Genomic DNA, 16,928 nt, shown 5'->3' with positions numbered 1-16,928 from the left:
AGGATATACACCGCTGCTCCACCTCGGCCCTGCTGTGTACGCCCGCCTAGACTCCCTCCCCTCCCCTCCGCCCCCCCCCCCCCCGCCATCCCGGTAAGGGCACCACTGAGGCCCCGAAGTCAGGCCTCCAGGTTCCAGAGCTAGAAGAGCGGGACAGAGGCGCCCCCAACCCAGGCCTCAGGTCCTGGTATTTCGGGGGAGCCCCAAATCAGGCCTCCATGACCCCCGGGGCTGCTGGGGTGGGGGGCCGCAGCGTCCGAGCCCGGACTTCACCATCCCCGCCTCCGCAGAGGGTCGGTCCGTGCCCCGCCCCTCGCCCGCCAGTGCTTGGCCAAGGCCAAGGCCTCCCCTCCCCGCAAGGGCAGTTCGGGCGGGGGGAGGGGGTGGTCACTGCGGCAGAAGCCGGGCGGGGGCGGGGCCAGCGCGGACAGCCCCGCAGGGAAGGGGGGGCAGAGCCCCCGCCCCGCCCCGCCCCGCCCCCCGCGCGCTCCCGCGAGCGCGAGCGCGTTGCCATGGTGGCGCAGCGTCTGTAGCCGGAGCTCTGCTGGCCAGCCCCGCCAAGGAAGCGGAGGGCGGGTGGAACGACGGCCGGACGGCCTGGGGTCGGCAAGGCGCGAAGCCGACCTCAGCGCCACCGCCGACAGCGTCTCCGTCCCCGCCACCAGGAGCACCATCCTCGGTCAGCCGTGCGGCTGCCCGAAGGGAGGCCGCCGAGTCCCCCGATCCTGCCGGAGGGTGGCCCCTGCCGCGAGCCCCCTGATCGGTCCCGACCCTGCCATGGACGCCGAGCTGGCCCAGCCGCTGCAGCAGCAGCTGTGTGTGGGCCAGCGAGAGGAAGAGGAAGAGGAGGAAGAGCTGGACTTCTATGACTTCGAACCACTGCCCGCCCTGCTGGAGGACGAGGTGAGGCCCCCGAGAGGGAAGAGGGCTGTCAGCGGCAGGCAGAACCCCGGGACGGTATTCACAACTTTTCTTTTCCCTTCCTGGGCCTGGGGCTCCTGGCGGGTCCGAGCTGGGCTGAGCTGGACTCTCGGTTCCTCATGGGAGGGCTCCCAACCCCGCCACGACCCCCGTGGGCGGAGGCGGCCTGAGGAGAGTTGGTGGGGCTGGGGAAGGGAGGAAAGGAGAAAAGCGGTGGGTGTCCTCTGTGCACCTCGCAGGCTCCAATCACTCACCATTTCTTGAACACCTACTGAGTGCCAAGCACCAGGATTTAGAATGAACCCTAATTTGGAGCATCACGCCCCTCCTGAATCTTTCCTGCAGCCTCGAACCCTGGGAGATGGCAGAGAACGACATGTCTTGGGGTTCTGGCAAATTCGGGGGGGGGCAGGTTGAGCACCCCCACACCCCATGAGGGTCAGGAGGACCGCAGAATTCCTGGTATATCCTGCCCCCCCCCCCCAGCCAAGGCTGCTGAGTCTGGGATGGAAAGAGCAGAGGAAATCCCTGTAGCACCCCTGGCCCAGCCACCAGGACTGCAAGCCAAGCCCCTGCCCATGAAACCTTTGGGGAAGTCCTGGGCTTAGGCAGGCATGGCGTCCTTTCAGCAAAGGGGGAAAGCACTTCTCTGGCCTCCCAAGGCCAGGCACTGACTAGCTTTTACATACAGCATCTCAGTTAATGACCAAGGACCCTTCAGGTCAGCAGGTCCTGGTTATGGGGGGCCTGGTCCAGGGGGATGGCCATACATAGTGGGGCTCAGCCTTATTGAGATCAGCCTGGGAGCCAGGACTGGATCATTGGTGTCCCCCCAGCCTCTCCAGAGACTTGTCTGTTTCTGAAGGACTCAGGAGTCCTGGCTTCCTTGTTCTCCATATTGGTCTTAGACCACTGTCACATGAGCCTTAGCTTCCCTCCTTTGCTGTAAACTGATGGCAGGTGGAGCTGGTGGTGCTCAGGCCCCTGCCAGCTCAGCACCCCAGGAGGGCCAGGTGCCCAGGCCCCCATCCATGAGGGCCCCCACCTCTTCGCAGAGAACTAATCAGGCTGGCATAGGCCTCATGATGGACCCCCGGGAGCCTTAAAAGAGAATCATGCTCCTCATTACTTGGCATGGTTGGGAAATGGGGCACAGTCTGTCTTTGTGAAGGCCTGTTGACTTTGGAGGAGGGCTGGCACACTGCAACAATCTTACATAAGGCCCGGCTGCTCTGACCAGGGTACCAGATACCCAGAGAGGCTCCTTCGCTCAGTCTTGGGTGAATTCAATTTGTGGAGTCTCCACCATGGCCACTCCTGCACTTCTATGGGTAGGAGAAATGTCTCCAGTCCAAAGGGCCCCTTTCAGATGAGGGAATGCCCTGTTAGCCCTTCTCACACAAACATCCCTCCCACCAAGGACTTTGCCAGTGTTTGCTCTGGGATTTCCTTAGAGAGAGGCCCCAAGAATGAGGAAAAGGAAATACATCATTACCCACTGGCACTGGTGTCTGGAGTCCACTGGACTGCCTTGGGGGCCCAGACCATTCAGGGGTCTTAAAACCCTGCCCAGGATTGGCAGAATTTCTGGCCTGGCCCAACTTGGGGCCCAAAGTTGGCCAGATGTGATGCCTGATGGGGGTTGGGGTTGGGGGTGAAGTTTTGGATCGTAAAGGAATCTAGAAGCCCAGGGTGGGTCCTTCGGTAAACAGGAGTGCAGAGCTTCCTCCAGAGTGTAAGGCTTTGGCAAGGACAGGTCACTATCAGGAGTCTCCTTAAAGGACAGGTGCTCTCCCTGGGGACCAGAGAGCCCCACACGGAAGGATGAATGAGACTTCCTGAGCTGCTCCAGGCTCCCTAACGCTGGAGACAAACATGTTCCCTTCCCAAGTCTCAGCAAAATATTAAAGATGAAAATGTGAGTCTGGGAAGAGGGCTCAGCAGTCCCTTTAGGAAGGCAGCCTAGAAGACTTAGTCTTTAGGCTCCTGGTGGCCCCTCAGCCCCAAGCTGATCACCTGCTTCAGCCCTTCATAGAAACATTCTCTTTTCAGTAAGATGGGGAGCTCCTGGGGAGCCTGCCTGCCTCCCTCCCTCCCTGGCTCACCCCACAACAGACTTCTGGGGGTGCTTCCCATACTCCTGAGGTCAAGGATGAAGATCTTCTAGGTAGATTCCCCCCTTAATAGGCCAACTCCAAAAGCTGGCACCCTCCCCGTCCCCCCCCCCTCCCTGTCCCCCAGGCACTGATCCTGGTGAAAAGGAAAGGAGAGAAAGCTTCAGAAAGCCCACAGGCATCTGCTTAAGAGAGCTCAGTCAGAGCTGTTTCCTATCTCGTCCGGGCTCCGCAGCTCTCTGTCCAGGGGCTTTGTCCTCCGGCCTTAGTGAGTGGCCTGGTTTGGCAAGTCTCTATCTGGGGCCATGAAACCTGGTTTGGCCATGTCACGTACCCTTACCTTTGAGAAGAGATGGGGAGTCCCCAGGCCCCAGAATTTATTCCCGATTTCCCGTCTCGAGAGACCTGGTCTCTAGGATTTCATTCCGTTTCACTGTTCGCAAAGCATGGTGATGGAGAGAGCTCGCACCTTAGGTTTGCCCCTGACATTCTGCTGTGAGGTAGTCTCCTGAAGCCCGCGAGTATGGGCATGTGGGTGTTTGGGGAACTCAGAGCAGAGGGGACAAAGATAATTTCTACCTTTGTGACATGGCCCCAATGCACCCCCTTCTCTCCCCTGCCCCACCCCAGTGAAGACTGGACTATGGCAATAGCTGAGGGGAGGGGGATGGGAATGGTCTGCCAGGTTCCCGTCTCTTCTCCATTCCACTCAGCTGTCAAAGAGAGCTTCATAAAATGATGGTCTGACTCTCTCTTTCTCTCTCTCTCTCTATCAATCAATCAATAATTGATTAGAAAGCTCCTACTATGTTCCAGGCACTGTGCCAAGCTCTGAGGACACAAAAAGAGGCAAAAGGCAACCCCTGTGCTCCAGGAGCAGGGGGTATGGGGTATGGAGAGACAACAAGCAAAGTAATATATACCAAGAAACAGGATAACCTCACTCAATTCATATTTATCAGCCAGCCAGCCAGGATCCTGGTAGCTGTGGTCTCTCAATCTCCAGCACGTTTCCTACCTTCCTCAATAAACTCTGTCTGGACCAGTCTTCCTTTCCTCTCAGCTCCTCCTTTTAGAAGATGTATTGATACTCCCTCAGAAACCCTCACCTCCTGTACCTCAGCACAGCTGTCCAGAGGGCTGGTCCTAGTCTTGGGCTGGCTGGCACCCACAGGTGTTCCACATCCACATTCATGAACTCTGCGGGCATCTAGGTGGCACAGTGGATAAAGCACTGGCCCTGGATTCAGGAGGACCTGAGTTCAAATCCAGCCTCAGACACTTGACACTTACTAGCTGTGTGACCCTGGACAAGTCACTTAAGCCTCATTGCCCTACCAAAAACAAACAAACAAAAAAAACAAACCAAAACATATTCATGAACTCTGACATTCATTATCTGACCCTGATGTGACCTCTGCAGCCTCTGACACTATCACCTGTCCTCTTCACTCTAGGTTCAAAGGGCACCCTCCCTCCCCTGGCTCTCCCCTTACCTGTCTGACTGCTTGTCTCCTCATTCTTTAACCATAAGTGGACCACAGGGCTCCATCCTGGGCCCTCTTCTCCCTTTGTACCTTATCAGCTCCAGTGGATTTAATTACCAACCTTCTGCCGATGATTCTCCATTCTGTGTATTTGGCCCCAGACTCTGCTGACCTCATGCAGGGCTCACATCACCAGTGGACTTTCAGACATCTTGAACTGGATGTTCAGCAGACATCTGAAAACCAGCATGCCCAAAACAAACTCTTTCCCCCTAAACATGCCACTCCTACCATCTCCATTACTGTGGAGAGTACTTCTGTCCTCCCAGTCAGTCCCTCAAGCTCCCAACCAATGAGGCATCCTGGACTCTTTACTCTCATTCCCCCAGATCCAATATGGTGCCAAGACCTGTCAATTTCACCTCTGTATCATCCCTTGTCAATTTTACCTCTACAGAATCCCTTGTGTGTGTCGTCATCATCATCATCATAGCAAGCATTTATACAACACTTCCAGGTTTGCCAAACACTTTACAATGACTACCTCATTTGATCCTCACAACAGCCCTGGGAGGGAGGTGCTATTATTATGCCCATTCAACAGAGGAGAAAACTGAGGCAGATGGAAGTGAAGTGACCTACCCAAGGTCACAAAGCTAATCAGTGTCTGGGTCCAAATTTGAACTCAGGTTTTTCTGACTCCAGTGCTCTATAAGCTCTGGTGCTCCCTATGACCCCCACCTCATCACTTCACATTGAAACCATTGCAATGGTCTTTTGGTTGTTCTCCCCTCTCCTATCCATTCTCTGTCCTGTTGTCAATAATGGGTCTGAGCACAGTTCACTCCCATGACTCCCGAATGCTCTGTGTAGCATTCCAAGTCCTTCATAACGAGCTCTCTCCTAGATTTCCTGTCTTCCCACACCTCACTCCCTACCGTGTATCCTTGGATTCAGTGGCTCTAGGCTCTGTTCTTTGCACAGAGTGTACCATCTCCTTCCTCATCACTGCCTTCTGATTTACTTCCGCTACCTTCCCTTTCTTACTTATTTCCTATTTATCCTGTATAGAGTCTGTTCCCTCCATTACACTGTATGCTCTTCCTCAAGGGCAGAGACTGTCTTTTGCCTTTTTGGTATTCCTAGTGCTTAGCACTGGGCCTGGCACATAGTAGGAACTTCTCGTGGAGTTATTTCAGTTGTGTCCAACTCACCATGCTCCCATTTGTGGTTTGCTTGGCAAAGATACTGGAAGGGTTGTGCGCACAGTGAATAGAGCACTGGCCCTGAAGTTGGGAGGACCTAAGTTCAAATCTGGCCTCAGACACTTGACACTTACTAGCTGTGTGACCCTGGGAAAGTCACTTAACCCTCATTGCCCTGCAAAATAAAAAAAGGACAAACAACAACAACTGGAAGGGTTTGTTATTTCCTTTTCCAGCTCATTATACAGATAATGAACTGAAGCAAATAGGGTGAAGTGACTTGCCCAGGGTCACACACAAGTAGTGTCTGAGGTCTGATTCCAGGGCCAGCTCTCTCACCACTGCCCCACCCAGCTGTCTTAAGCAGTTAATAAATATTGACTGAGTTGAATTGGCTTCTTCCCATTTCCACTTGAGGTGCTCCTTCTGTGGGAGGCTCAGTCTTAGAGCCTTCCTTTTGAGGCTGTCTTGTGCTATCTTGGTTGTACCTCAGTTGTTTGGATGTTGGCTCCCCCATTTCAATGTCAGCTTCTGGAGGGCACAGACTGTCTTTGACCTTGTGTGTCTGCTTTTGGACCCCAACGTTTAGCATAAATTATGGGTTGGTTAGTCCTGAAATCATTGAGATGCCCTATTGAATGGTAATGAGTAACAGAACAACCTTGGAGCTGTAATAACACCCAACAGCCTGCAATCAATCAAAAAATGGACGGACCATCCACTGAGGAGATTAGACTTATAAGGGCAGGTAGCTCAGTGCCTGGCACATCCCCTTCTCTTTCTAACTTCAGTGATCTGACAGACCTTTCTGTGGAAGTGTATTTTAAAAGTTTTTCATAGAAACAGAAAATATAAAGATATAACATTGATCTGGTCTTATAATGCTTTCCAGACTTGCTTGTTGGTAGGTAGGTTAGATAGAAGACCAAAGGCCTTTCTTAGAGAAATGAACTAAGGTTATTGTTGTTCAATCACGTCTGATTCTTTGTGACCCCATTTGGGGCTTTCTTGGTAGAGATACTGGAACATGAGGCAAATAGGGTTAAATGACTTGCCCAAGGTCATACAGCTAGTAAGTGGCTGAGGCCATATTTGAATTTAGGAAGATGAGTCTTCCTGACTCGAAGCCTGGCACTCTATCCACTGCAGCCCCTAGCTGCCAGGAAAGGTTGTTAGTAAGCCCAAGAACCAAGAGAATCTCTTATCTTGTTTAGGTCTTTGTCTCCCCCACTGCCAAAGTGATTTGGGATCTTGACCCACCAAGGGGCACCTCAGGCAGCCTCTTCTTTGTCCAACTTTGAAAGGAATTGTTAGTATAACAAGGCTTCCCACTCTTCTCCTTTGAGAAAGGATTAAGAAATTAGGAAAGAGATGGGGCAGCTAGGTGGTGCTGTGGATAAAGCACCGGTCCTGGAATCAGGAGGACCTGAGTTCAAATCCAGCCTCAGACACTTAGCACTTACTAGCTGTGTGATCCTGGGCAAGTCACTTAACCCTCATTGCCCTGCAAATAAAATAAAAAATAAGGCAAGAGGCTCCTTGGATTACTTACTCCTGGGAACCCTTGAGGGGATGAGATGGCCCTGGAAGGAACTCATAGTCACCATTATTTGGAATGTGAAACCTCCAAGCTGTATTTATGTCTTATGATCTTTTCCTTTTTCTGGATACTTATAAATGTCACCTCAAATTGTCTTGGGTTAGAGAAACATGTGGGAGGGCATGGGTAATGATGCTAGTTTGACCATCTTCTCTAGACCAGAAGTGCTTAGATACTCGAAGGTTAAATTAAATGAAACTGTTTCTGGCTGATGTGCCTAGGATGTAGAGAACAGCACTCATATCCTGTTGCTGACACATCCTGCTTGGCTTTCCTTCCTCCTGTATCTTTCCCCTCCAGCCTACCCTTCACACAGTTGGCAGAATGCTATTTCTAGAGCACACCTCTGCCCATGTCATTCTCCTGCTCCATAAACTCCAGTGGGTCCCCATTGCCTTAGGATCAAATATAAACTCTTCTCTTTGCAAAGAAAGCCCTTCCCAGGCTGTGGGGAGCCTCTCTTGGACATTGCTCCCCTCCCAATCAATGAGGCCTTCTGTCTCTTCCCCCCATGTAGCACTGCACCTCCCTTTGCATTCACCTCCACATTTTAGGATCTCTCCTTTCTGTCAAAATTTAGTTCAAATACCACTTCTTCCAGGAAGCTTTCCCAGATCCCCCATGCTGCTGGTGATTCCTCTCCCCCATTACCTTTTCTATGTTTTGTCTATTCTGCTGTGTATGTGAATGTTGTCTTTTCTCCAATGGGAATGGGCAGATGAGAACAGTTTGTTCCAACAGCCATGAAGGCGGCTGAAGCAGGTGCTGTGGAACCCTTAGAGCTTGGTCAGACATGGAAGATGCCAAGCTCACCCACTGCCTACTGGGTCATGGCCAATCATCCTGACTCTTATCTTGCCCCTGGACTTCAGTGACTCCTTAAGAGAGAGTGAGGCTGGGAGCAGCTAGGTGACGCAGTGGATAGAGCACCGGCCCTGGAGTCAGGAGTACCTGAGTTCAAATCCGGCCTCAGACACCTAACACTTACTAGCTGTGTGACCCTGGGCAAGTCATTTAACCCCTAATTGCCTCACTAAGAAAAAAAGAAGAAAAAGAAAGGAAGGAAGGAAGGAAGGAAGGAAGGAAGGAAGGAAGAAAGAAAGAAAGAAGAAAGAAAGAAAGAAAGAAAGAAAGAAAGAAAGAAAGAAAGAAAGAAAGAAAGAAAGAAAGAAAGAAAGAAAGAAAGAAAGAAAGAAAGAAAGAAAGAAAGAAAGAGAAAGGGAAAAAAAGAGAGAGTGAGGCTGACAACTCTGTACGGCTTTTCCTCACTTTAATCCAATTCGTGCTGAAGTCAAGACATCACTTGTGATGTCCTTGGTCCTCTCGGAAAAGAATGGACAAACAACAACAGCACTGTCTCTCCCATAGGGTATCAGCCCCTTGAGGCCAGGACATGTTTGCCTGCCCCTCCACAGGGGTGTTTCATGGAGGCTTATTTGACTGAGCTATCCCCAGTCCAGCCCAGTGCTCTCCCCTTGGAGATCTTTGTTGGGCCCTGACCTTGTCATCTGCATATCTGATAAATGGATGTGCTGGGAAGGGCAGCTTGACAGCGTGGGGTTGGGGAGACCTGGATTCCAGTCCCACAGCAGACCCCACCAGCTGTTAGACCCAGGGCAAGCCCCCTCACTGCTCTCTGCCTCAGTTTCCTTACATGGAAAATGAGGGAGTCAGGCTAGATGGCATCCAAGATCCCCCCCCCATTTTCCTAGACTTTTATGCTGCCATGATCCAAGTCATCAGTTAAAAAGAGTCCAGAGGTTGAGGGCTGGGCCCAGAGTGCTGGGACACTTTACTGGACACCTCTGGCTTCTGTCCAGTGGACATCACACTATTCACAAGGGTGGTTAATTGGCTACTCTTTGGTTTGAGCCACTCAGCTCTTCCACCTAGTTCTTCCCTCATTTAGCCCTAACCCCCATCATTTCCATCAGACCAGCTGGAGGGACTTCCTTGAAGTCTAGGTAAGCTCTATCTACCTTATTCCCAGGGCCTTCCAGTTTAATTGTCCTGCCACAAAAGGAGCCCAGGTTCATTTGGCATGGCATTTCTTCCTGAGAAAGTCCTACTAAATCTGTGTGATCACTGCTCCCTTTTCCAGACTTTCACTAATCAGCCTCTTAACGACATCCAGAATTTTGTCAGAAATCCAAGTCAGCTTCACTGGCCTTTGGTTTATAGACTTCCATCTCCTCTCCTCATTCCCTCCCTCTTCACCACCCTTTGGCTCAGCAGTCCCATCCATCAGTTTTCCCATGTTGTAATTCCTCTGGGCCATGTGACTTGATGTCACCCAGAACAAGGTCTCCAGCTGAGGCTTCTCCCACCTCCTGTGACATCAGCACAAAATATAGTCCTATGGACATTGTCCTGATGGGGCATCGGTTCTATTCTATGGTAGCTGGTGGAAGTTTCTGACAAGGCCGTGACCCACCCTATTGGAGTTCTCCAGTCACTGGGCCGCCCCAGGAGCAGAGAGAGAAAGAAGGGACAATCTTCCCTCTGCTGCTGGTCTGGGAGTGCACTAAGGAGTGCTCTATACACCATTCTCAGGATTCTTAATGATAACCTCGATTTATTCATGATACAATCTCATTAAAATCCAAGGATGGGGCAGCTAGGTGGCACAGTAGATAGAGCACCGGCCCTGGAGTCAGGAGTACCTGAGTTCAAATCCGGCCTCAGACACTTAACACTTACTAGCTGTGTGACCCTGGGCAAGTCACTTAACCCCAGTTGCCTCACTTAAAAAAAAAAAAAGAATCCAAGGATATCATGAGATAAAGTACTTTTTCTAACAAGTTCCAGGTTTTACCCGGAAGGCAAAATCCTTGATTTCCAGAGGCAAAAGAATTTGCTAGAATTAATCTTGAGGTCTTGTCTATCCTGGATTCCCTGTGCCTCCCCCCCCCCATTCCTGGAAGGTGGAGTAATTGTGGAATTCCTGTCTTGGTAGGAGAATGTGTCACTTGCCGACATCCTGTCCCTTCGGGACAGCTGCCTCACAGAGCAAGACATTTGGGCAGTGTGCTTGGAGTGCAGCCGCTCCTTGAGAAGCATCGCCCACTCTGCCATCTTCCACACACTGTGCATCACTCCAGACACTCTGGCCTTTAACACCAATGGCAACGTGTGCTTCATGGAACAGCTCAGCGGTGAGTGCCAGAACACCCCAGAACCCTGGACCCAGTGACCATGTGTCCACTGCCCTGAGAGCACAAATGGGGGGGGGATTCCATAGAAGAGCATCGTTTCTTAATGAACATCATTAAAATGGGAATCCCGTTCATTTGACACGTGGGTCCACTTAGTCACACTGGTGAAGCTCTGAGTTTGCCTTCTTCTTGGCTGGGGGAGGGGGGCCTTGATCTTGAACCTTTTGGGAGGCTGCCCCTTGTTGGCTCTAGGAGCACTGGTTCAGGAGGCCACACCCCTTGGCTTCTTCTTCCCAGACCACTCCCTGCTTCTCGGGTCTGTTTTCCACTGATCTTCACAACTCAATGAATGGAAGTCAAGTTTTCCATTCAAAGTAAAAGCTCTGCTCCCAGCAGCCTCCATGTCCCATGGAGATCGACTGCTGGGCCAGCGAACATTCCTGTGACCCCTGTTTCTCCTCACCTTCGGAGAACAGATTTGAGAACTTGGTGTCATGGGGCAGCCACACTTTTTAGCTGCCTGGAGAGGCACAGATGGTTCAAGAATCCAGGTCGGGAACAAACCAAAGGCAGGGGAAGCACCAATTTCTGTTGAGGCTGCTCTCGGTAATGGGATCCCTGTGGGCGAAGCGCAGAAGTCAGTGTTCGATGGGGATGAGTCACCGCTCCCGGGCCTGGTCTCTGTGTACAGCACTGACCTGGGCCTCCAGAGTCCTCCGGAGAAATGCCAGTAGTCCTAGCGGCATGAGCCCAGCTCGGGCGGCGGCAGCTGCTGCACTGGAGAAGGGAATTCCCTATGTGGTTTGGGTTCCCTTGGGGGATGGCTCCCGGGGTTATTGATGCCTCTGTCTCCCTTCCTTCCCCAAGATGATCCCGAAGGTGCCTTCGTTCCACCAGAGTTCGACATCACCGGGAACACGTTTGAAGTAAGTGAGAGCTGGGGTTCCCCCAGGGCCGGCCTCCTCTTCCATGTTTTTCTGTGAACCCCTAGAAAGAGCTTTGCTGGGTGAAGCCCCGCCCTGTTTCTGGCGCAGAGTCGCCCAGTGTGGAGGCGCTCCAGTTCACTCTGCCCACAGCGCCGGGCTGCGGTGGGCGGCTAGCCGGCTCCCCAGCTACGTGGCGGTCTCCTTGCCGGGGTGGCCCGGCCTTTGCCTCTTTCCGTTTCCCCAGCTCACGGAGTAGTGCCTGGCACACGGTAAGGGCTTACTCGGTGCTTGGGTCGCTCCTTCTTCCCTTTTCTTGTCTCGAAGGTTGGCTGGCCTTGGCAAAAGGTGCCCTCCTCCCTTGGGGTATTTGGGCTAGGAACAGCAAGGCTTCCTTCCTGCAAAATCTTTACTGTGGGCCGGGAAGGGAAGGGGGCGCGGAAGCTTAACTAATAAACTGACAGACTTAAGGAATAAGCCAACAACCTCTAGTTTGGGAATGAGAAGGCTACAGAAGAGGCTGCCCGTGTGCCCCGTCGCCCTGGGCTGTCCGGGTGTAAATTGGTCAGCGCGGGCAGGGATCTTAGCAACTGTGTCAACTGGGGGAAATCAAGGCCTAGAGAGGATGGGTGGCTGGAGAGTAGAAGCCTGTGTAGCTGACTGCTGAGGCACCTCCTCCACTCCATAGCTTATCAGGGAGAATGTGGTGAAAATAAAGGAGGAAGCTGAGCTGCAGAGGCAGTGGGGGATGCCCTTTGTGGGGGAACGCGGGAGGGATGGGGGGGGAGGAGGAGGAACGTGGCCCAGAAGAGAAGCGGCAGAGGCCCCCCAGGAGCCCGCGGGTGTCCTACATGGAGTGAGGCTGGGCTCCCACGAAGGCTGTGAGGTGAGGAGAGAAGAGCAGCCCGGTGGGTCGGAAGAAAAAGAGGCAAGGGCTAGCAGATGAGGAGAGCTGAGCCAGGAGAGGGAGAGAAGCCTTCTTTGCAGGGCACGGGTCCAGGAGGTGACTTGTCCAAGGTGGTGACTGCTTTCTGCCTGCACATATGCCTTGTTGAAGGCTTCCTGGAGAAGGCAGCAGTCAGGGGGTGCCAAGAGAAGGGATCCGTGCCCTGCAAAGATGGGAGGTGGCAAGCCACAGAAGCAGAAGAGCGTGAGGGCCAGGTCTGTGGGACCATCCATGAAGCCTGGCAGCTCCTCATATACCAAATAGAGGGATTCACATTTTGTGCCAGAGACACTAGGGACCTCTTGAAGCTTCTAGAGCCAGATAGTGGCAGGGTACAATTTGTGCTTTAGGGTATCAGTGGGGAATGAGGCACTACGAGGTGGAGGTGAGAAGGGAGAGAATGGCCTGGGGGAGGGGGAGGAGTCTTTTGTAAGCTCCTGAGGGCAGGGCCTGTCTTTTGCCTCTTTGTGTATCCCCACAGCTTGGAGCACAGTAGGCACTTAATAAATGTTATTGACTGATTGACTGGAGACTGGAGCAGCCTATAGGCCAGTGTGGTTGCACTGGTGACACAAGCACAAGCAAGGGCAGCTAGGTGGCACCCTGGATGGAGCACTGGCTCTGAAGTTAGGAAGCCCTGAATTCAAATATCACCTCAGACACTTATGAGCTGTGTGACCCACACAAATCACTTAGCCCCAATTACCTTGAAACATCCAGGGCCACCTCCAGTCATCCTGTTGCATATCTTGCCACTGGCTCTGGAGGAGAGAGTGAGGCTGGTGACCTCGCACAGACCTCCCTCCCTTCAATCCAGTGCCATGCAAGTCATGACATCCCCTGATGTCCTGGTCCTCTTCAAGAATGAAGGGCAAACAATGACAAAAACGAGCTCTGGGTGCAGCCTTTGGGGAGGAAAGTCATATGTAAGACTGGAAGATGGGATGGGGCCAGCAGAGTTTGCTTCTTAGTCTAGAGGCAAGGAGAAGCCACTGAGATTTAGTGATCAGGGATGACATGGTCAAGGCCACACTTTGGGGGAATCTTTTTTGGCATCTGAGTAGAAGCTGGATAGAAGAGGGAAGAGATCCAAGGCAGGGGACATCTGTGTGTGTATGTTTGTATGTACCTATGCGTATGTAAATGTATATATGAGAGATGGTGTGAAGGCAGAAAGAAAACTTGTCAATAGGTTGGAGAATGTGGGGTGAATGAAAAGAGCAGAAAGTGATATCAAGGTTGGGAGCCTGGGGGGGCTGGAAAGATGGGGCTGTTCTCCTGTTCAGGCTTGGGAAGTCTGGTTCCTGACACCTGGCCTTTTTTTTTGTATCCTCAACACTTAGCATAGTTCCTGGCACATAGTAGGTCCTTAAAAGGGCTTGTTGACTGACCGATTGACCTCAGAGCAGCCATTTCCTGGCTGTCTTGCAAATAATTGGATGTATTATGTCAGTGTCACTTGTGGGATTTTTTCCATGACTAATTTGATCCTGAATTTACTATGGCTACCAAGTTCAACTCTATTTCTTGTAGATAATTGAGACTCAAGGCCAAAAAAAGATCATGCATCTCAAATACAAGAAAACATAAGGGGAGGACAGTGGGGCTTATGGCTTGGATGGGGGTGGGGATGTTACAGGGTGACATTTCCCTCTGGACTAAACAAAAATAACTTGAGCATTTTCATTTGGAGAATAAATTCCCTCATTTGGTCGTATTATTGTTGGCAGCTGTTGCTGAAATAAATCTGGTTATTTTTGCAATGGATATATTTATGTTATTGAAAAAAGATTTCTCCATGTGCACTTTTGGCACAAATATAATATGGAGAGAGAGATTCCATTTTGAAATTTTATTGATGTAGCATTTTTCATCATTTCCTGGAAGTGATTATTTTTCTTTTCTTTTTTAAGTTCAATTTTGTTTTATTTTCATTTCCAAATTCTTTCCTTCCCACCCCCCCATTGAGAAAGAAAGAAAAACAAAAGCATCACAAATATATACTCAAGCAAAACAAATGCCTATGTTAGCCATTTTGAGAAAGAGCAATAAAGGAAGTATTCTTCAGTCTGCCTGCTGAGTCCATCAGCTCTCCATCAGGAGGTGGGCGGCACATTTCATCATCAATCCTTTGGAATTGTGGGTGGGCATTGAGCTGATCAAAGTTCTTAAGTTTTTCCAAGTTGTTTGTCTTGATAATATTCTTGTTCTTGTATAAATTGGCCTTCTGCTTCTTGTCACTTCAATTTGCATGAATTCATAAATGTTTTCCCAAGGTTCTCTAAAACTACCTTTTTCATTATTTCTCACAGCACATTAATATTATATCACCTTCATCACTACAACTTGTTCAGTCATTCCCCAAATGATGAACATTCCCTCAGTTTATGGTTCTTTGCCACCACAAAAAGAGCTGCTATTGATATTTTTGTATATATGGGTCCTCTCTCATTGATCTCTTTTGGGTACAGACCTAGAGGTGGCATCACTGGGTTAGAAGGTATGCATAATTTAATAATTTGGGGAAGAGGGGGGAGCTTAATTCCAAATTTCTTTCCAGGATGGTTGGATCAGTTTACAGCTCACCCGAGAGAACATTAAAGTACTTGTTTTCGACATCCCCCTCCAGCATTTCTCATTTTTCTTTTTTTGTCAGTTTAGCCAGTATGGTGGGTCTGAAGTGATACCTCAGAGTTTTAATTTGCATTTCTCTAATTATTAGTGATTTAGAGCATTTTTTAATATGGTTCATTATAGCTTGGATTTCTTCCTCTGAAAACTGCCTACTCATGTCTTTTAACTACTTATCAATTGGTGAATGGCTCATATTCTTACACATTTGACTCAGTTCCCTATGTATATATTAGAAACAAAAACATCAGAAAAATTTGCTATAAATATTTTCCCCAGTTTCCCGCTTCTTTTCAAATTTTAGTTGCATGGGCCTTTTTCCAAAAAATTAATTTTATTTCATCAAAGCTGTCCATTTTACCCTCTGCAAACCTCTTGTTTGATCATGAACTCTTTCCCTATATATGGATATAATAGGTGATTTCCTCCATGTTCCTTTAATTTTCTTGTGGTGTTACCATTTGTATCTGAATCATGTCCCCAGTAGGAGCTTGACTTGGTAATGACGTGAGATACTGGTTTACATCTAGTTTCTGCCAGATGCTTTTGAGTTTTCCCAACCAGTTTTGTTAAATAGTGAGTTCTTGCCCCAGTAGCTGGGATCTTTGGATTTGTCAAACACTGGGCCACTGTGCTCTTCAGCATCTGTGTATTGTGTGCCTAGTCTATTCCACTGTTCAGCCTCTATTTCTAACCCAGTACAAATTGTTTTGATGATTGTGGCTCTTTTAGTGTAGTTTGGCATCTGATAATTCCAGGACTGCCCACTTTTTTCAAGAATTCCTCTAATATTCTTGACCATTTGTTCCTCCAGATGAATTTTATTTTTAAAATTATTTCTCTACTCATGCTTAGTGCCTCATTACATAGTTCCCTCCAATCCTGCTCTTCTTTATGTATCACCTTCAATGTGGCAGGTGGCCAGGCCATATGGGGAACCCTTCTGATGGTGGGAGTGAGGCTGCTTGTTGACATCAGTGTTTGAAGGCATGATTGGTGCCTATTTTTCCATAGACCCTGAAATCATCCTATTTGGGAGAGATGCCAAGGCAGAGCTATAGATGCTGAGTGCTTGTCTGCTATTGACATCATTTTCCTTATCCAATGAGCCAGGGTTTGTAAGTCATTCTTCAGATAGCTATGTTTTACAGCTCTCCTGCTTTGTGGAGTACTGATGGTGGTTATTGTGGGCAAAGTGCTTCTTCTCTTTCCACTGGCACCTGCATTGGAATGAAACATCCTGAAAGAATTGCTTCTGTCTAATGCCAGGTTTCTCTGCTTTTTTCCTCTGGGCTTCAGGTTCCTCATCTTTCAAATAAGGTCACCCTCTAAGATTACCTTCAGGGCATCTAGGTGGCGCAGTGGATAGAGCACTGGCCCTGCATTTAAGTGGACCTGAGTTCAAATGTAGCCTCAGACACTTGACACTTACTAGCTGTGTGACCCTGGGCAAGTCACTTAACCCCAATTGCCTCACCAAAAAACAATTTAAAAAATTTTTTAAAGGTTACCTTCAGCTCTATAGGTGTAGGATAGATTTTAGGAAAGTTACTTTTTGTTTTGTGGGGCTAGAGGAGAAGAAGGAAAAATATAGAAATTTCTACAGGCAAAAGGTCCTTTCTAGTGGTTCCCTGAGCCCACAGGAAGCTTCCTAATGGGGACCCAGCAGTAACCAGGCTCATCTTGTGGGCTGCTTCAAAAAGAAATATGTATCCCCTTCCCTTCCCACAAGAGTGTCTTTGGGGACCCCAGCATCTTTTCATGACACTAAAGAGGGTATCCCAGCAACTCAGGATGAGCACTTCTCAAAACACACCTTTTAAAAAGGAGAAAACATGAACAACCCTGGGACAGATGCATCCTAGGTCTGAGTTGGCACATTGACTTCTGTCATGTTTTGCATCCTTGAAGCCAGGACGCTGAGGGAGCAGACCTCCTGTTTAGTG

The 16,928-nt window shown here is 49.9% G+C and overlaps 1 protein-coding gene across 1 annotated transcript in view; it reads left to right on the top strand.

The window, feature by feature from the left end:
* Nucleotides 1-501: 501 nt before the first annotated feature.
* KNDC1 (kinase non-catalytic C-lobe domain containing 1) overlaps nt 502-16,928 on the top strand; it is an 89,408-nt gene continuing 72,981 nt past the window's right edge. Inside the window, 3 exon segments of the mRNA XM_043983330.1 lie at nt 502-903; nt 10,284-10,482; nt 11,350-11,408. Coding sequence (XP_043839265.1) covers nt 778-903; nt 10,284-10,482; nt 11,350-11,408 — 384 coding nt within the window. The 5' untranslated portion in view covers nt 502-777.

The sequence above is a fragment of the Dromiciops gliroides genome, chromosome 2, assembly GCF_019393635.1.
Source record: "Dromiciops gliroides isolate mDroGli1 chromosome 2, mDroGli1.pri, whole genome shotgun sequence".
Taxonomy (NCBI): Eukaryota; Metazoa; Chordata; class Mammalia; order Microbiotheria; family Microbiotheriidae; genus Dromiciops; species Dromiciops gliroides.
This window is presented reverse-complemented; position numbering and strand designations above follow the sequence as displayed.